Consider the following 19,485-nt stretch of genomic DNA (forward strand, 5'->3'; position numbering starts at 1 on the left):
TATCAAAAATAACAGCTTGAGGATTTACCTGTTGACTTCCTACTTGAAATTTTCCTAATTAATGACAAATTCCTTCAAACATATATTACTATCACCAAGCTGGAGAAGCATTTGACTACACAGACTACAAGTCTATAGCATAGACTACAAGTTCATATGAAGAAAAAAATGCCAGAAAATACGAAGGGAGGGGATCTTATGTTTTATATATAATATATGATGTTAATCTTTCTGTGCATATATACAAATGAATATGACATAATAAAATGTTTCAGGGAAATTTGACATCTGTAACAGTTTTTTTCTTCCTGGGATTTTCCCACTACCCCAAAGTTGAGGTCATTGTATTTGTGCTGTGCTTGCTGATGTACCTGATCACCCTGCTGGGTAATATCATTCTGATCTCCATCACCATCCTGGATTCCCACCTACACAAACCCATGTACTTCTTCCTCAGCAACCTCTCCTTTTTAGACATCTGGTACACTTCTTCTGCTTTTACTCCAATGCTGACAAACTTTGTTACAGGGGAAAACACCATCTCATTCGTAGGGTGTGTTGCTCAGATGTACTTCTCTCTAGCTATGGGTGCCACTGAGTGTGTGCTCTTGTCCTTGATGGCATATGACCGATATGTGGCCATCTGCAACCCCCTGAGATACCCCATCATAATGAACAAGAAGGTTTGTTTGCAGTTTGCAGCTGGTTCCTGGTTGACAGGCTACCTCACCACCCTGGTGGAAACAGTATTTGTGCTGCAGCTCTCTCTGTGTGGTCATAACACAATCAATCATTTTGCTTGTGAAATTCTGGCTGTCTTGAAACTGGTTTGTGTGGACACCTCCATGGTGGAATTACTCATGCTGGTGATCACCACACTTATCCTTCCCATGCCAGTGCTTCTAATTTGTATATCTTATGCATTCATTCTCTCCAACATCCTAAGAATTAGTTCAGTGGGTGGTCGAAGCAAAGCCTTTTCAACATGTGCAGCCCACCTGACTGTGGTGGTTTTGTTCTTTGGGACAGCTCTCTCCATGTATCTAAAGCCCTCAGCTGTGGATTCACAGGAAATAGATAAATTTATAGCTTTGGTATATGGTGGATTAACCCCCATGTTGAATCCTATCATCTATAGTCTACGGAACAAAGAGGTGAAAGCAGCTATGAAAAGGTTGCTGATTAGAAATCCTTTTGGTACTGTGTTAATTTCTGTCCTCAATAATATCAGAGCAAGCACACTCATCTGAATAATCTCCAACATTATCCAGAAAGTTGCAAAATAGTTGCTATAAACCAAACCCTGGAAAATACTCATTTTTGATAGTTCAACATTAAGTTCAATATCTTGATTTATCTTGTAAATAAAACTGCTGAAATTAATGAATCATTTAGAAAGAATGAATTATGTTTCCAAAAAGTATTTAAAATTTATTGAATATTAATATAACATTAAAATTAGATAATTTCTTATTTCCTGTTTGACTTGCTATACATCTAATAGTCAACTGTAGCATCACCATGGCAACTAATACCCCAAGATTGTAAAATTTTAAGCCTAGTAAATTTTTAAATAATTTCTTCTTATATGATTTGCAATTATATCTGAATTTATGAAGAAATAGGTAATTTTACATAAGTGTTGATATAATTTAAGGTATAAATATGTCATAATTCATAAAACCAAGATACTATTAATTTTAGAAGTTTTCCTAGTCTCCAAATGTTAAAATGTGAAAAATATGGTTTCAGGTTTGATGAACTATAGCATGAATGATTTTGTTATTTGGGATGTATATCTTGGGGGATGAATAAATATCTCTGTATGTGCAAAGATATCATAACAAGGGTTTGCACAATTGTAATCCTGCATATGAAGTGTAGTAAAGAAATAACTTTGGGATATCTTGAAATGCTTATGGTAATAATGTCAAAACACTCTCATATTAAACTTTGAATGCCTCAGTGAATTCATCAACACATAACCACACCATGTTACTATTCTTAGACATGGTTAATTGACCTATTAAGTCTGAGAAAGGAAAGATTCCTACCCTGTAGAGATTACATTGGAAAAGAATTGATTTATGAATGTACACACATATTATGGGGAAAGATTCACGGATATATTTAATGTATGTAAGCAAAATTACATAAAGTATAACTTTATCAATATTGCATATTGGTGAGTTTTTCTTTTCCACCTTCGCTGGAACTAGGAAATAATGAAGTCAGTGTGTAAACATACATTTCTTTCCTCTTTATCAGAGAGGTATTCTTGGACATACATGGGTGGTGACTTTATTATATGGATCAAGTGACCCTTGCTAGCATACATACAATCTCCCTGAGTTTTAGATTTAGAGAAGGTAGAACAATTATAGATAATTGTTGCATAAGGTCTCAGCCTGAACAAGTCAGAGCTTTCAAGGAATTATTCAATCTCTATAACCTATTATATATACATATGTGTATGTATATATATATATGTATATATATGATTATTCAATCTCTATAATCATTTACGACAGTGATTTCAGGTAATCACAAACACTGAGCCTATACATATTCATCTTACTTGTTTACATGCGTGAAAAGAAAATCTGTAAATAAGGTGTTAAAATTAAAGTCTTATGCCTCATCAGTTCCAGTGGGCATATGATATCTTCTTCAACAAATTTGTCTATCATTGTTTTTGAGGGATGTGGATGAGCTGATTATTGTTCGTGAAATAAGCCAACTCCACTCTCTTTAGGCAAAATCCAATGAAATGGCTTTATCCCACCTAGCTGGATCACCATAGGCCTAGACAGGGTCCTGAGATTTCAGGGGATTTTGCAAGAGTCATCTTGTCTAATCAACTAAACCCAGGATTGAGTAAACTTCTGCATGGTTCAAGTATGTTTTGTATGCTGTATTCCAAAAATGGAACTAAATATGTAATCCTGAATTGTATTTTGATTACTTCTTCATTATTCTATGTTGCATGATGAGCAACCTCCAGTGTTACCACATTCTTCATCAAGAGGGAAACCACATTCTCATCAAGAGCTTCATCAATGAAGCTTACAAAACTGCATTGTATTCCAGTCCCACTTCTCTGAGGTAACATGTAGTTTATACTTTGAAATATTCATATTCAGTGTCCTTGGATTTCACTCAGGATTTCACTCACACAGGTGGTTAATTTCAACAGATGCATACCTTTGACTCTTTGTGGAAAACTTGTTGTTTTAACTTTCAGAGAGTAACCTAGATTCCAAGGTCTATAGGACATATCACTGTGACCCACTCCTATGTATCACTTTTAAATATATTCATGTGAGCTCAGAGGAAACATTTGCCTTTGCAATCGCCCAGTAAATGGGAACTTACCCATGCCAATAGATTCCTAAATGTCTGTCTGATCAAAAGTTTTTTTTTTCTTTTCTTTTCTTTTTCAGGTTAATAAGATTTTACACGATTTCTCATGTGGTCTTTTAGTTTTCATTTCAGCAATTTCCCACAACCAAAGAATATGCTAATACCTGTGCTACTTTACTTGTTTTAAGTTATCCTGAAGCTTTACTAAACAATTCTAGAAATCAAGATCATCTGGAAGGCTTGCCTAAAATATCATGTTCATGCTCAACCTAGATCCATCAAGTCAGAATTTCAAGGGGAAAGATCTGTTAATCCGCATGTTTTATAAGAATTGGTTATTCTTATCATGTGAGCGTTATAAGAATTCTGACTCACAGCACTAAAGGGAAAAGACTGAATCATATTACTTAATGCTTTTAAAATTGGAGGTGGAGAGAGATGTGTTAAGCACCAAGGACATAAGAATACCCCATATCATAATTGATCAGAATTTAAGGAAAATATATGTTGTCTTCTAGAGCTTCATTATAAAGTGCCAGGGAAGAATCCATTTAATGATGTAATAAGTTTGAATACAATACCCTTGGGACTCTGTTCAAAGAAGAACTGTTTAAATGCAAGGTTTTGTTCTGTTTTGTTTGCCGCAGCTTTCATTTGTATACAGAAAAAAGTAAAGAAACAAATTCATCAATTTTATTTGAAATATATATTCTAAATACACTAGAGAAATGAAATATTTTAAAGTCTATTTAAATATGCTTAGTTTTTTTTTTTTAATCTTATTACTTTAGCAAGACCTCTTATCATTAAAGAACAATCACAGCAGAATGATCCTAACAGCTAGAATCAGAAACGTGGAGTTTGGGACCTTAATTTGGCATCCACAGCTCTCTCCTTTAAAATGTCAATCATGTTAACATACTATACTATTTTTAAGAGTTTTCTTCAAAAATCATCTGCATGTTGTGTTAAGATCAGTCTGTGGGGGATAATTTTAGGGTCAGGAAGACTTTGGAAACATATTGTAGTAATTTTAGCCCAGACCAGAGTGATAGTTACGGAAAAGATGATTAATAGTTAATTCTGGATACATTGAAAAGGCAGAACCAACAGGATTTCCCAAAGTATTGGATATGTGTGACAGAGGAAGAGAAGCATCAAAGATAACTTCAAGGTTTTCACTCAAGGGTGAAAAGGACAGAGCTGTAACTCACTGAAAGAAGAAAGGCTATAGTTGGAGTGGATCTGTGGGAGAATACCAAGTATTCATTGTAGACATTAGGTTCAAAATATCTCTTAAATATGATAACAATGCTGAAGAATATGCAAGTCTTGTGCTTAGAGCAGAAGTCTGGAATAAGGATATCAATTTGGGAGTCATCAGCATATGAGTGGTATTTAAAATCAAGAGATGGGATAAGATTATCAAGGTAGTGGGTGTGGATAAGAGAAGAGGTTGAGCCTTAGGGCATCAAATAATCAATAAGCAGTATTGAAGATCTTAATCTGTTGTCCATGCAGGGATGACAGATGATAGTGTAGTCTCTCCATTATCTATGTGCAATTATAGATATGGACCCACAACTGTCCACCTTGTCCACAAAGTTGCCATTCTGTATCTAATTATCATTTTAGTAGCTATATATTTAATCATATGAACTTAAAAAATATATTTTAATCATTCCTATACTCAAGATTATTTTTGATAAGTGCCTATTGTCACTAATGCTGAAATAAATACCTTCTTATGTTTGATTTTCCCTTCTTTTTGATTATATCGTAGAATAAATTCCCAGGGGTGGCTTTACTTCATCAAAGGCAATGAACAATTTTATGGCTCTCAGTAGAAAAGTTTTATAGTTCTTGATATATAACTCCAAATTACTTTCAAAAGGGGTTAAACCAATTTTCTTTACATGCTGCAGCTCTATTAAAATAGGTAATATAACTAAATGAAACTGCAACACTAATTCAACCAAAATCAAATTGTCTAAAACTATTTTTTCACAATATATTCTATCTACAATGATTTTGTTTTTTGTTTCACTTCTCCCATTTAATATGTGTCTTCATTTCTCTTATTAAATGGTATCTTATATAAGGGTATTAGTGGGCATTCAGATGGAGTGAATTTGATCATTTAAATGCAGAGGAATTTCAGAAAAAAATGGGCCTACCTTCAGAACTTTCAAATATGTGTATATAAGACATAGAATAGTAGCTAGAGCTATAATGAATCAAATATCTGGACTTAAAAGTCAACCCATGGCTACTTCACAGAGCTGTATGTTGTAATCTATGCATAGAGAGTATTTCAGCAGTAATATTTTGAGAAGCTGAGGCATTGGAAGTAAAATAATTCTGGCTAATGATGAAACATGAGGATTGACCATGAAAGCCAATTTCAAAAGTGGAGTCAAAGGAAAGGTCACATTGCAGTTGGTAAGATTAAGTCCTAGAAACTAGATGACAACAAAGGAATATTTTCCATCTAGATCCAAAATAAGGTATCTCTTAGCATTCCAGGGCTGGATGCTACCTATTTGAGAAGGTACCCTATTAAATGCTACCCTATTTAAGAAGAAGAAAATCAGCTCTTGTGGATTTAGTTTTTTGTTCCTTGTTTTTTTAGTTCATCTTTTTTATTGTTAACTTAAAGTTCTAAAATCCTACAAAGAAAAAAATCCCTTTGACCTTACTGAAAATAATGTTATGAGCCCTGTAAACCTAATGTCTGATCTCGTCTCCATCTCTTACTTTACATGTAGGATGCTCAAGAAGAGATTGTGACAAACTTTCTGAAAATTTGAAAGAATTTATTCTACATGTTTGTTTTCAAACTTTACTAATTTACTTTCACCTCAATTTTTAAATATGTGTTTACCCTATTATACAGTCCACATGTATGTTAGGTATAATTTTTTTATGCATGATGTATTTGAATAAATTTAAAAATAAAATTAAAAGTGCTATTAGTCGGGGCACCTGGGTGGCTCAGTTGATTAAGTGTCTGACTTCAGCTCAGGTCATGATCTCACGGTTTATGAGTTTGAGCCCCACGTCCAGCCTGGAGCCTGCTTTGGATTCTGTATTTCCCTCTCTCTTTCTCTCTCTCTCTCTCTCTCAAAAATAAATACACATTACAAAAAGTGCTATTAGTCTCTCTTTTGTTGGTGTTGTTTTTATTGCTAAGAAGAGGTTGCAAGTGGGCCCATATCATTTGTGTTTTCATCATGTTGGTTTCCAGAGTAAGTGACCCAGAGTAGATGGTCAACTGTTCATGAGATAACAGCTATTCTGGACAATATCTAAAGTTGGATCTTCATTCTGAGGGAGAAGTCAAGGATGAGTTTTTCAGGTTGGCTGAAAACAGAGGCAATCCTGAAGGAAGAGCACATGCATGTCTACTGGTGTAGACAATATTTTCATCTTCTAAAATGGTCTTTCTGGATTTTCCATAATTTCCCTACTCAGCCTAACACAAAAAAGAATAGGCACAAAAATTAGTACACCTGAGCCTAATAATTGGAATTTATGCGCACAGTTCTACTCTTGCAATGTCTGTGTAGTTGATGAGAAAAATGAGTCCTACTAAGTAAATCTTTTGGGGTACAAGCTATCTAAGACTATCATAAGCTGGTTTCCCAGGAAACAAACTCTGAGATGGAGATTTACCACTGGAGGTTTACTGGGGCATGCCCTCAGAAACAACATCTGTTAGAGGGTGAGAGAAGAGGACTATGCAGGAGGAAGTTAATTGCAACCCAGGATCTTCAGAAACCTCAGTCAATCCCACAGTGATCTCTAAAACTGAGATGGTCCTTTAGAGAAATCCCAAATTGAGGCTAAGGTCTAGGGCTTTTGTACACCTGCATGGACCAGTCATTGGATAAAGTCTGCCCTTAGGAAGGAGTAAAAGCCATGGGCAAGACAGCTCTAGCCAGCTGAAATAAATCCCCAAGGAAGGATGCATACAGCTGCCAAAAATCACAGCAGGGTGGTACAACAAAAAGAGAACTACCATAGTGAAGATGAACATTTTAATTTGGTTTATGATAGGATGGGAAAAGGTAGAAAGGAGAGAGAAAAGATGAGATAAGAAGAAAGACCTTGGCAATGATAAGCTCAATACTTATAGGTGAATCTTATAAAAACAAAAAACAAAAAACAAAAACCCTAGGCAGCCTCTGGACCTGGTCCCTTCATACCCTTTAAGAGAACCCAGAATTTAGTCTTGATAAGAAAATCTCCCATAATGTTTATAGCAGTGCTATCAACAATAGCTAAATTATGGAAAGAGCCCAAATGTCCATCAACTGATGAATGGATAAAGAAGATGTATGTATATACATACAATGGAATATTACTTGGTGATCAAAAAGAATGAAATCTTGCCCTTTGCAACAACATGAATGGAACTAGAGGGTATTATGCCAAGAGAAATAAGTCAGTCAGAGAAAGACAAATATCACATAATTTCACTCATATGTGGAATTTAAGAGAAAAACAAATGAACATAGGGGAAGAGAAGGAAAATAAGATAAAAAACAGAGAGGAAGGCAAACCACAAGAGACATAAGAACTGAGAGCTGCTAGAGAAGTGGGTGGGTGGATGGGCTAAATGGGAGATGGGCATTAAGGAGAGCACTTCTTAGGATGAGCACTGGGTGCCATATGTAAATGATGAATCACGGGGCTCTACTCCTGAAACCAATACCACACTGTATGTTGACTAACTTGAATTTGAATAAATTAATTTTTTTAAAAAAGAAAATCCTCCAAGCCAAACAACCAGAGCCTACCCTATAATTAAGGTAAAGTCTATGGGCTAATTAGGGGGAAAAAAGAGGGAGAAATAAAATTAAAGAAAAAGTGAAAGGCAGACAAAACTAATACTGTGCAGTATTTTCATTTTATTTTGCCAGGTATAGTAGTTGGTAATTAATAGCTATTATTTAATTGAGCTCTATCAATAAATCTAAGAAACAGGTATTATTATTCCCATTTTATGGATAGGAAGCTAAAGCTCATAGATTAAATATCCAAATTCATTCAACTTGGAAGGAGTTATAAGTCACCACACATAGGTTAAGAAAAAGTCTTAGATAGCATAACTTTCTTTGGAAACATAATCAAAACTATGGTGAATGTGAACCCATGTAATGGTAAGTCATTTTAAATGATGTTTTATAGAGATTACAAATTATATCATATTTTTTATTCATCATTTATTATTTACTAGATTACTTTACACCAATAAAGAAACTAAAGTCCAAAGAAATGAAATAACCTAGCCTAGAATCCCCAATTAGGTAGTGGCACAATGGCTCCTATGAACTGCACCCTATGTGACTTTAATATGATCACTCTTCTCATTATTCCACAGTTTCAGTTGCTTGGAGAATTAAGACCCCTGCCAAAACCTTTCTATCCATCTCTTTCACAACAGACTAAAGATAATGAGCCACCAAGTGACCTCTAACCCCGTAAAATCTGTAGGTTCCAAAGGGGGCCAAGTACCATAGTGTCAACCCAATAAAGACGTAAACTGAGGCAGGTTTGAGTTTACCAAAAATTGAGTTTAATCAGGAATAGAAGATAAATTGCAACTTGGGAAACTTAAACTGCAGCAAACCACAGGCAAGCCCATTGAAGGTTTGGGTTGAGCTGTATTTAGGGGCAAGGAATGCAAAGAGTTGGGGGAGTCCAGCCAGAGTCAAAGCAGTAATTTCCCTTGCTTGAGGATAGGGAGAGATACTTGGCAAATGTTCAATGTCAGGAGAAAATTCCAGTTTTCTGTAAGTCAGGCATTCACAGGGACTCAGTCTCAGTTTTTAAGTTTTGTATTTCTGAGGGCAAATGCATGAGATCCTTCTCTTTCATATCCTCTGGTCCAATTTTAGATTGAAATCCTTTCACACTAGGAAACCATTTATTTTCTATTTGTTAGTACATATTGGTACTGGTAAATCTCTTCCCATGGGAATGCAGGCCGCATTCTAATATTTAGTGTTTTACTGGAAACCACATCTTGTTCTTTGCTAAGCTCCCTTAGCAGTATGGGCCTGGGCAAGAGATGTTTCATAAGTCTATAATAAATTAGGAGTATGCCTCAGTCTGGATTTATAACTTGTTTCTTTCCAAAAACCATTACATTGTTTTCAAAGATCAGAGCCTGCACAAAGAAAATGGGAGGAACTGATGATTCCGCTTTTGCTTTCAGGATTGAAGTAGACCTGATTACCTAACCAGCTCTAACATGTTCTCAACTAACACAGAAACATATCAGTGGCACAGAAACAGAGTGGCTTCTGCATCACCACAGAAAGATGGACTCACCATAAATAACTGCACTGTAATGAGAAAGAGGACTATAGAGTAGGAAAAATTAATTCAACAGGGAACAAAGGCAATACTTTGCCACAAAAATGAGGGCTAGCAAGAGCTTCCAAAGGAAAATGATTTATTTACAAGGTGTTATGGTATCATCATCATAAAGAGAGAACAGGGCGCCTGGGTAACTCAGTCAGTTAAGCACTGACTTCTGCTCAGATCATGATCTCATGGTTCATGAGTTCGAGCCCCAGGTCGGGCTCTGTGCTGTCAGCTAGGAGCCTGGAGCCTGCTTTAGATTCTGTGTCTCCCTCTCTCTCTGTCCCTCCCTTCCTCACACTCTGTCTCTCTCTCTTTCTCTCAAAAATAAATAAAACATTAAAAAAAATTTTTAAAGAACAAAAATTCTCATGGAGCAAGGTTCCTAGCTGGAATAACAATACTAAAAGAAATAGTAATAAATAATAATAATCCAGAACATTTATTGAGTTATAACTGTGTTCTAGACACTCTCCTAAGTTCCTTACATGTAATTTAATACAAACAATAATGTTATGAGTTGGTATTCATAGTAACTTATCCTATTTCATCAACCATATTTCTACATCTCTTTCCAAACAAGCAACCTTAGAAAACAGGTATTAAGTGACTTACGTTGTTTACAGATTAGATACATGAGAGGGCTGGGATCCAAGCAATTTGGCTTCAGAACAAGTAACTTAGCCATCATGCTATTCTTTCTCTCACAATAAACTGAACGTTCTTCAACTCATGTTTCCCTCTCATATTTACTAACAGGCAGTTCTACTGGAAAAACTGTGAAGCCCAGGTTCTTCAAGAAGGTTTTAAGTTGGGTTAAATTCTTGAATCCTCATATTTATCCTCTTTTGAGAGTACAGCAGCACCAAGATTTAGGGTCAATTCAAATTGAAACACAAATCATAATGTATACTTCGATGCTCATCTGAGCCCTTGAAGATCATCAGTCACCATAAAGATCATCATAAATTATCTCCTACATATTCTCTTAATAGAGATGGAGCAAAGCTGAGGAATGAATCCAGGTAGCATATTATATACTTCCCTCTCCTTAGCATCTTTAAGAATAATTTCCCAAACATAATAAAATTAAACTTGAGGGTATCTCCTTTTGAACCAATAGTTTTAAAAAGGTTAATGATTAAAAGGTATAAAAACACAGAAGCTAATTATATTTTAAAATATACAGAAAAAGGGGTGCCTGGGTGGCTCAGTTGAGCATCTGACTTCAGCTCAGGTCATAATCTTGCCATTTGTGAGTTTGAGCCCCACATTGGGCTCTGTGCTGACAGCTCAGAGTCTGGAGACTGCTTCAGATTCTGTGTCTCCCTCTTTCTCTCTGCCCCTCCCCCACTCATACTCTGTATCTCTGTCTCTCTCAAAAATAAATAAACATTTAAAAATTTTTAATATACAGAAAAAACCCCAAGAAAACAGAAAAAAAATTAATAATGGCAGAGGTTTCTGTCTAAAATGCCATTTACTCAAGACATGCTTAGTATTTGATTCAGTTTTATTCTCATGGAATTAACATATTTATAAAATGATATTAGTTATTAGTTGTTTATTGTGTGTTTCTATTTGTAAAATCTAAGGCTCATGAGAACACAAGCCTTTTTATCTTGTACTATACTATATTCTCATTTCCTTCAACAATGTTGAAAATATATAAGCACTTTAAATAAATATTTGTCAAATGAACCAAAAGCAGGTATAAAGAAAACAGAAAAATCAACCCAATAGAGTTCATGGAAAATTTTCAGTTAGTCCATTTAAAAATAAAAAAAATAATAGAAATTCATTACATCGTGAACAATAGAAGCAGTAAAATCACACATACAGAGTTATTTTAAAAGGAGAAAATGTTATGAATATACCAATTAATTTAAAAATCCTGTTGCAATGGAAGATTTTTGAATGATAAATATGCTTTAACACCAATAGTCCTATCATATTCCATGTTAAAACACATGAATGAATCATTCCTGTGAAAGGGCCAAAATAAGAGTATCTTCTAATATCTTTATTATTCAACATTAATTATTATGGATAATCAAATTTTTCCAAATATATGAATTTACAAACCTAGGAATATAAATATAGGAACAGAAAAAGAAAGTTATCAGTACTAACAGTCACTTTTTTTTTAAGAAAAGCTAAGTGAATCAACCAAAAAGTCTATTATTAGTAGAAATGTTCAATTTCTACTCTCTATAATGTACAATGTTCAATTATATAGTTACCTGGCTATATAATAATATATAACATATAGCTTCTCTATAGGACAATGGTTAGAAGATGGAAGTGGAGTAGGAGGGCTCTACTCTTCCCACAAAGACAATTATATAACTATCAAATAATCCTAAATAACCCAGAAATTTACCTGAAGAGTGGCAGAACAAACCCCACAGCTAAAGGTAGAGAAGAGACTCATCAAGAGAGGTCAGGACATGCAGAGAAGTGGTTTGGGAGAGAGATGGATTGTGGCTGCTTCACTGGGGTGGAAGGAGAGCCATGGTTGTGGAGAGGGTTGAGAGACAAACTAGCATACAGGGGAGAGAAAGGGGAAAACAAATCCTCATAGTGGTTGTCTTCAAGAGAGAGAAGGGCTGAACCTTGTGACTTTTGGCAACCAGCTTAAAGTCTGGAGTTTTGAGGGTCAGCAGGCTTGGATGGGATGGAACCTGGAGGGCATTGTGGTGCTCTTGGAGAGAAGGCAGGCAAATAACCCATGGACATATGGTGTTGAAACGGTGATCTGGATACCACCAGCTGGGGCACACAGTGGGAAACTTATTTGCTCATCTCAGAGTGCATCACAGAGAGGCAGCTTTTGCAAAGGACCCCTCCAGGAGTAAGGGAGCTAGCCAGCACTGTTTCCCTCCCCCACCCCTCAGTGTGGGCACTGGAACACCTTAAGGAACCAGTGCAAAACCCACACTGACTCTCTAATTTTTTACACCAAACCCCACCCTGCTGCACTCCAGTGGAACTACTCTTCCCACTCTCACTTGCCTTAATCCTAGCTAGGCAGGCTCCCTCCCACAGAAGAACAGTCAAAATTCCTACTCACACCACATCTCCTGACTGGGGAATTTTGCAGAGCCTCAGTTCTGGTGCAAGACAAAAGACTATAGTAATGTACATGGGAAAACTATAAGGCTATCAGGAGATTTTTCAGCAGAAACTTTTCAGGCCAGAAGGGAGAGGCATGATATATTCAAACTGCTGAATGGGAAAAGTCCACAGTCCAGAATACTCTATCCATCAAGGTTATCATTCAGAACAGAAGGAGAGATAGAGTTTTCTAAACAAACAAAATCTAAAGGAGTTCATGCCCATTAAACCAGCTGGGTAAGAAATATGAAAGGGGACTCTTAAAGAAGAAAGCAGAGACCAAAAGCCACAGTATGAGGTAGGAAAAACAAAACCAGTAAAAATGAATATTTCTGTAAAAAACAAATCAAGGAACTCTGAAAATAAAAGCATGTAAAATATGGTAACACATGCCTAAAACATGGGAGAAGTAAATAATGGGTTCAAACTTAAACAACCATAAACTTAATATAGATAACTGTATGCAGAAGGCATTATATACGAACCTAATGGTAACCATATATCAAAAACCACTAATAAATATGCAAAGAATAAAAAGAAAGAAATCCAAATATATCACTAAAGGAAATCAACAAACCATGACAGAGAGAAAGATAAGAAAGGATCAGAGAAAATCTTCAGAAATAACTACAAAACAAGTAATAAAATGGCAATAAATACATATTTATCAGTAATTACTTTGAATGAAAAAGGTCTAAACACTCTAATCAAAAGACATAGGGTGACACGATGGATAAAAAGAATAAGACCTAGCTATATGCTGCCCACAACAGGCTCATTTTAGACCTAAAGATATCTGTGGGTTGAAAGTGAGGGGTTGGATGCAAATGGGGATCATCTTTCTCTGTCTCTCTTTATCTATCTATCATGCAAATGGATGTCAAAAAAACCCAGAGTAACAATACTTATATTGGACAAAATAGACTTTAAAACAAAGACTGTAACAAGAGACAAAGAAGGACACTAAATAATAATAAAGGGAATCATCCAAAAAGAAGATACAACAATTGTAAATATTTATGCACCCAACATAGAACCCTGAAATACATAAAACTGTTAATAAACATAAAATAAATAATCATAATAATACAGTAATAGTAGGGAAGTTTAATACCCTGCTTACATTTATGGACAGATCACCTACACAGAAAATCAACATGGAAACAATGGCTCTGAATGACGCACTGGAACAACTGGATTTAACAGATATATTCATACATTCTATCCTAAAAGAGAAGAATACACATTATTCTCAAGTGCACATGAAACAATCTCAAGAAAAGATCACATATTAGGCCACAAAACAAGCTTCAACAAATTCAAGAAGGTCAAAGTGATACCAATAATTTTTTCTAACGAAAATTCTATGAAACTAGAAGTCAACCACAAGTAAAAATGTGTAAAGACCACAAATACATGGAGGTTACAAAAAATGCTACTAAACAATGAATAGGTCAACCAGGAAATCAAAAAAGAAGTAAAAAAGTTTATGGAAACAAATGAAAATGAAACAAAATGGTCCAAAATCTTTGGGATGCAGCAAAATGGTTCTAAATGGTCATAGCAATGCAAGCCTACACCAAGAAGTTAGTGTAAATTTCAAATAAACAACCTAACCTTACACCTAAAGGAACTAGAAAAAGAACAACAGACAAAACATAAAACCAGAAGAAGGAATGAAATATACAGATAAGAGCAGAAATAAATGATATAGAAACTTAAAAAATAATAGAACAGATCAATGAAACCAGGAGATGGTTTTCTTGGAAAAAATCAATGAAATTGATACATCTCTAGCCAGACTTATCAAGAAAATGTAAGAAAGGACTCAAATAAAATCACAAATGAAAGAGGAGAAATAATAACCAATACCACCACAAAAATATAAATAAAAACTAGACAACCTAACAGAAATGGATAAATTCCTAGAAACGTATAAAATACCAAAACTGAAAGAGGAAGAAATAGAAAATTTGAACAGATAACCAGCAAAGAAATTGAATCAATAATCAAAAACTCCCAAGAAACAAAAATCCAGGACCAGATGGCTTCACAGGTGAATGCTATCAAACATTTAAAGAAGAGTTAGTGTGTATTCTTCTCAAACTATTCAAAAAAATAGAAAAGGAAATAAAATTTCCAGATGCATTCTCTGAGGCCAGTATCACTCTGATACCAAAGCTAGATAAAGAGACCACACAAAAAAAGTCAACTGCAGGCCAATATCCTTTATGAATATAGATGCAAAAATCCTTAACAAAATATTAGCAAAGCAAATCCAACAATACTTTTAAAAAATGCTTCACCACAATCAAGTGGGATTTATTACTGGATTGCAGGGTGGTTAATTATTCACAAACTAATTAATATGATATATCACATCAATAAGAGAAAAGATACAAACTATATGGTCATGTCAATAGACACAGAAAAAGCATCTGATAAAGTACTATATCCATTCATGATAAAAACCCTCAACAAAGCAGGTTTAGAGGGAACATACCTCACCATAATAAAAGCCACTATGAGAAACCCACAGCTAACATCATCTTCAATGGAGAAAAAATTAAAGTTTCTCCCCTAATTTCAGGAAGAAGACAAGAACATCCACTCTCACCACTTTTCTTCAACATAGTACTGGAAGTCTTAGCCACAGCAATCAGAAAACAAAAAGAAAAAAAAAGCATTGAAATCATTCAGGAAGAAGTAAAACTTTCACTATTTACAGAGGAGATGACTCTATGTATAGAATAATCAAAAGCTTCCACCAAATAACTGCTAGAACTGATAAATAAATTCAATAAAGTTGCAGGATACAAAATCAATATGTAGAAATTTGTTGCCTTTGTATACACCAATAATGAAGAAAGACAAAGAGAAATTAAGAAAGCAATCCCATTTACAACTGCACCAAAATAATAAGATATCTAGGAATAAACTTAACCAAAGACCTGAAAGTGAAAGACCTGTATTCTAAAAACTATAAGACATCAAGAAAGAAATTAAAGAAGACAAAAAGAAATGGAAATTCCAGCCTCATGAACTGGAAGTAGAAATATTGTTAAAATGTCTAAACTACCCAAAGCAATCTACACATTTAATGCAATCCTTATCAAAATACCAACAGCATTGTTCACAGAACTAAAACAAACTCTCCTAAAATTTGTATGGAACCACAAAAAACCCTAAATAGTCAAAGCAACCTTGGAAAAGAAAAGCAAAGGTGGAGGCATCACAATTATGGACTCCAAGTTATATTACAAAGCTGTAGTAATCAAAACGGTATGGTACTGGCTCAAAGTAGACATATAGATCAATAGAACAGAATAGAAAATCCAGAAATAAATCCACAACTATAAGATCAGTTAATCTTCAAGAAAGGAGAAAAGGATATCCAATGGGAAAAGGTAGTCTCTTCAACAAATGGTGTTGGGAAAACTGGTCAACAACATGCAAAAGAAAGAAACTGAACCTCTTTTCTACACCATACACAAAAATAAATTCAAAATGTACTAAAGACCTAAATGTGAAACCTGAAACTATAAAAATCCTTGAAGAGAACACAAGCAATAACTTCTTTGACCTGGCTGAAGCAACTTTTTTCTTTCCCTGAAGCAGGGGGAAAAAAGTAAAAATAAACTATTGGGACTTCATCAAAATAACAAGCTTCTTCACAGCAAAGGAAACAATCAACAAAACTAAAAAGCAACATAGAAAATGGGAGAAGATATTTGCAAATGACATATCTGATAAAGGACTAGTATCCAAAATAAATGAAGAACTGATATAATTCAATACCTGGAAACAAATAATCCAATTTAAAAATAGGCAGAAGACTGGGGCACCTGGGTGGCTCAGTTGGATAAATGACTGACTTCGGCTCAGGTCATGATCTCACAGTCTGTGAGTTCAAGCCCTGTGTCGGGCTCTGCGCTGATAGCTCATAGCCTGGAGCCTGCTTCAGGTTCTGTCTCCCTCTCTCTCTGCCCCTCCCCCACTCGCAATCTGTCTCTCTCTCTCAAAAGTAAAATAAAAACATTAAAAAAACAGGCAGAAGGCATGAATAGACATTTCTTCAGAGAAGACATACAGATGGCCAACAGGCACATGAAAAGATGTTCATCACTTATCATCAGAAAAGTGCAAATCAAAACTACAATGAGATATCACCTCACACTTGTCAAAATGGCTACAATCAAAAACACAAGAAACAAAAGGAAGATGTGGAAAAAAAGAAACCCTTGTACACTGTTGGTGGGAATGCAAGCGGGTGCCACCACTGTGGAAAATAGTATGGAGATTCCTCAAAAAGTTAAAAATAGAACTACCTCTACAATCCAGCAATCGCACCACTCTGTATTTACCCAAAGAATACAAAAACACTAATTCAAAGGGGTACATGCACCCCTTTGTTTATAGCAGCATTATTCACAATAGCCAAACTATGGAAGCTGCCCAAGTGCCCACTGATTGAGGAATAAATAAAGAAGATGTAGTAATGGAATATTAGCCATTAAAAAGAATGAAATCTTGCTATTTGCAACAACATGGATGGAGCTAGAGAGTATAATGCTCAGTGAAATATGTCAGTTTGAGAAAGGAAAATGGTATATGATTCATTCATATGTGGAATTGAAACAAAGCACATGAGTGGAGGGGAAAAAAGAGATATACATAAGAGAGACAAACCAAGAAACAAACTCTTAACTACAGAGGACAAACTGACGGTTACCAGAGGGGATGGGTGAAATAGGCACTAGGAAATTAAGGAGTGCATTTGTTGTGATGAGCACCAGCTGATGTATGGAATTGTTGAATCACTTTATTGTACACCTGAAACCAAGAGAACACTGTGTGCTAACTGGAATCAAAGTAAAAACATAAAAAATAGTTTCTTTATAAATAATAATTGCTTAGAAGTTATCATGGGAAAATATTCAAAAAACATGACACAAAGTATTAAAAGTACATTAAAGATATTGAAATATTCAGGGGAGCCTGGGAGGCTCAGGCGGTTAAGCGTCCAACTTCAACTCAGGTCCTGATCTCGCAGTTTGTGAGTTCAAGCCCTGCATCAAGCTCTGTGCTGAGAGCTCAGAGCCTGGAGCCTGCCTCAGAATCTGTCTCCTCCTCTCCCTGCCCCTCCCCTGCTCATGCTCTGTCTCTCTCTGTCTCTCAATAATAAATAAATATTAAAAATTAAAACAAAAAAAAGATATTGAAATATTTTTAAAATGCAATATATGAAGAAGTGATAATAATATTGATATATAAAGAATTCTTACAAAAACAAAGGAATCTCCAATTCATTTACTTTGCCCAATTTTCAATTAAAACCCAAGTGGAAAATGGATAATTAAATAATAAATGAAGAAAAATCACAAGCTAAGACATAGAACAGAAAATGAATATATGAAAATATGCTCAATTTGACTGTTATGCAAATAAACATTAATACATTCAGAAATGAAGTGCTATTTTTAAGTGATTAAAAAATATATACAGACTTCTGGGTTAGTGATTATAATAGTGGCTACTTAAATCCATATCTCCCTACATATTCTCCAAAAACAATATAGTAAAACAGAAGAACAAATAAAACTACCCAAACCCACAGTCTAGACATAAGTAGAAGATAAAATGTATCCATTCACTACACTGTGGTGCATTGAATATAATATTTCAAATAACATAGATAAAAGAATTATTAATAGTAATAGAATAACCTTTTATCTGGGTAGTATTATTTCAGTGGAAATTTCATGGAAAATGTTTCTAAAGATGTTAATATCATATGTGAATAAGTGCAGTGTTACTTCTTTTAAAGATGTGTCTACAACACTGTTGCATATAAACACTATATAGAATCATATAAATAAAAGATATTTCTAATGATTTTACAAATTATATATATCTGAATATGTTTTTCCAATAAAAGCATGTTTTTACAAAAAAGAGAAAATACTCAAACATCAAGTTACTTATAAGCACAGAATTTGATATCCAACTTTAGTATCTCTCATGCTCCCACTGAATGTTTTCATAGAGTGAAAACTTGTGTAGAAAAGAGAAGGAAACTAGTGGCAAATTTAAGATTGACCTAAAATCAAGACAGAGCCCTAAATATAAGAGGGACACAAAAGTGTGTATAGGAGCACTGGGTGGTCAGTCACTTAAGTGTCTATCTCTTGATTTCAGCTCAGGTCATGATCTTGCTGTTCATGACATCAAGCCCCATGTCAGGCTCTGTACTGATAGTGCAGAGCCTCCTTGGGATTCTCTCTCTCTCTCTCTCTCTCTCTCTCTCTCTCTCTCTCTCTCTTTCTCTCTCTCTCTCCCTCTCTCTCTCTCTCTCTCTTTCTGTCCCTCCCCTGATTGTGCTCTCTCTCTTTCTCTCAAAATAAATAAAATAAACATTTTTTAAAAAGTGTGTAAGTTGAGGTGACTATCTTTTAAAGCTCCAGATTTGGGGGTGAAAGTAAGTTAAAAGGAAGGGAGAGGCACTTCTAGGGGTTTTAGAATTGAAAGAACAAAGAAACAAAAAATAAAGTTGGGTTCATGCTGACCAAAAAAGTTCTAAAATATCAGAGGGCATACAAGTCCTTCCTACTTAGTCAAACAAGATAAAGGAAA

At 35.0% G+C, this 19,485-nt stretch overlaps 1 protein-coding gene across 1 annotated transcript; it reads left to right on the forward strand.

Moving 5' to 3' along the window:
* The first annotated feature begins 266 nt into the window (after positions 1-266).
* Positions 267-1,250, forward strand: LOC109269839 (olfactory receptor 13F1-like). The gene has a single exon (XM_019453921.1). It carries the CDS (start codon positions 267-269, stop codon positions 1,248-1,250), a length of 984 nt encoding a protein of 327 aa, XP_019309466.1.
* Positions 1,251-19,485: the final 18,235 nt, after the last annotated feature.

The sequence above is a fragment of the Panthera pardus genome, unplaced genomic scaffold (genome assembly GCF_024362965.1).
Source record: "Panthera pardus isolate Hobbes unplaced genomic scaffold, ASM2436296v1 HiC_scaffold_20, whole genome shotgun sequence".
NCBI lineage: Eukaryota > Metazoa > Chordata > Mammalia > Carnivora > Felidae > Panthera > Panthera pardus.

Coding starts and splice junctions, on each gene's coding strand:
- LOC109269839 (XM_019453921.1), top strand. CDS start 267: ATGTTTCAGGGAAATTTGACATCTGTAACAGTTTTTTTCTTCCTGGGA.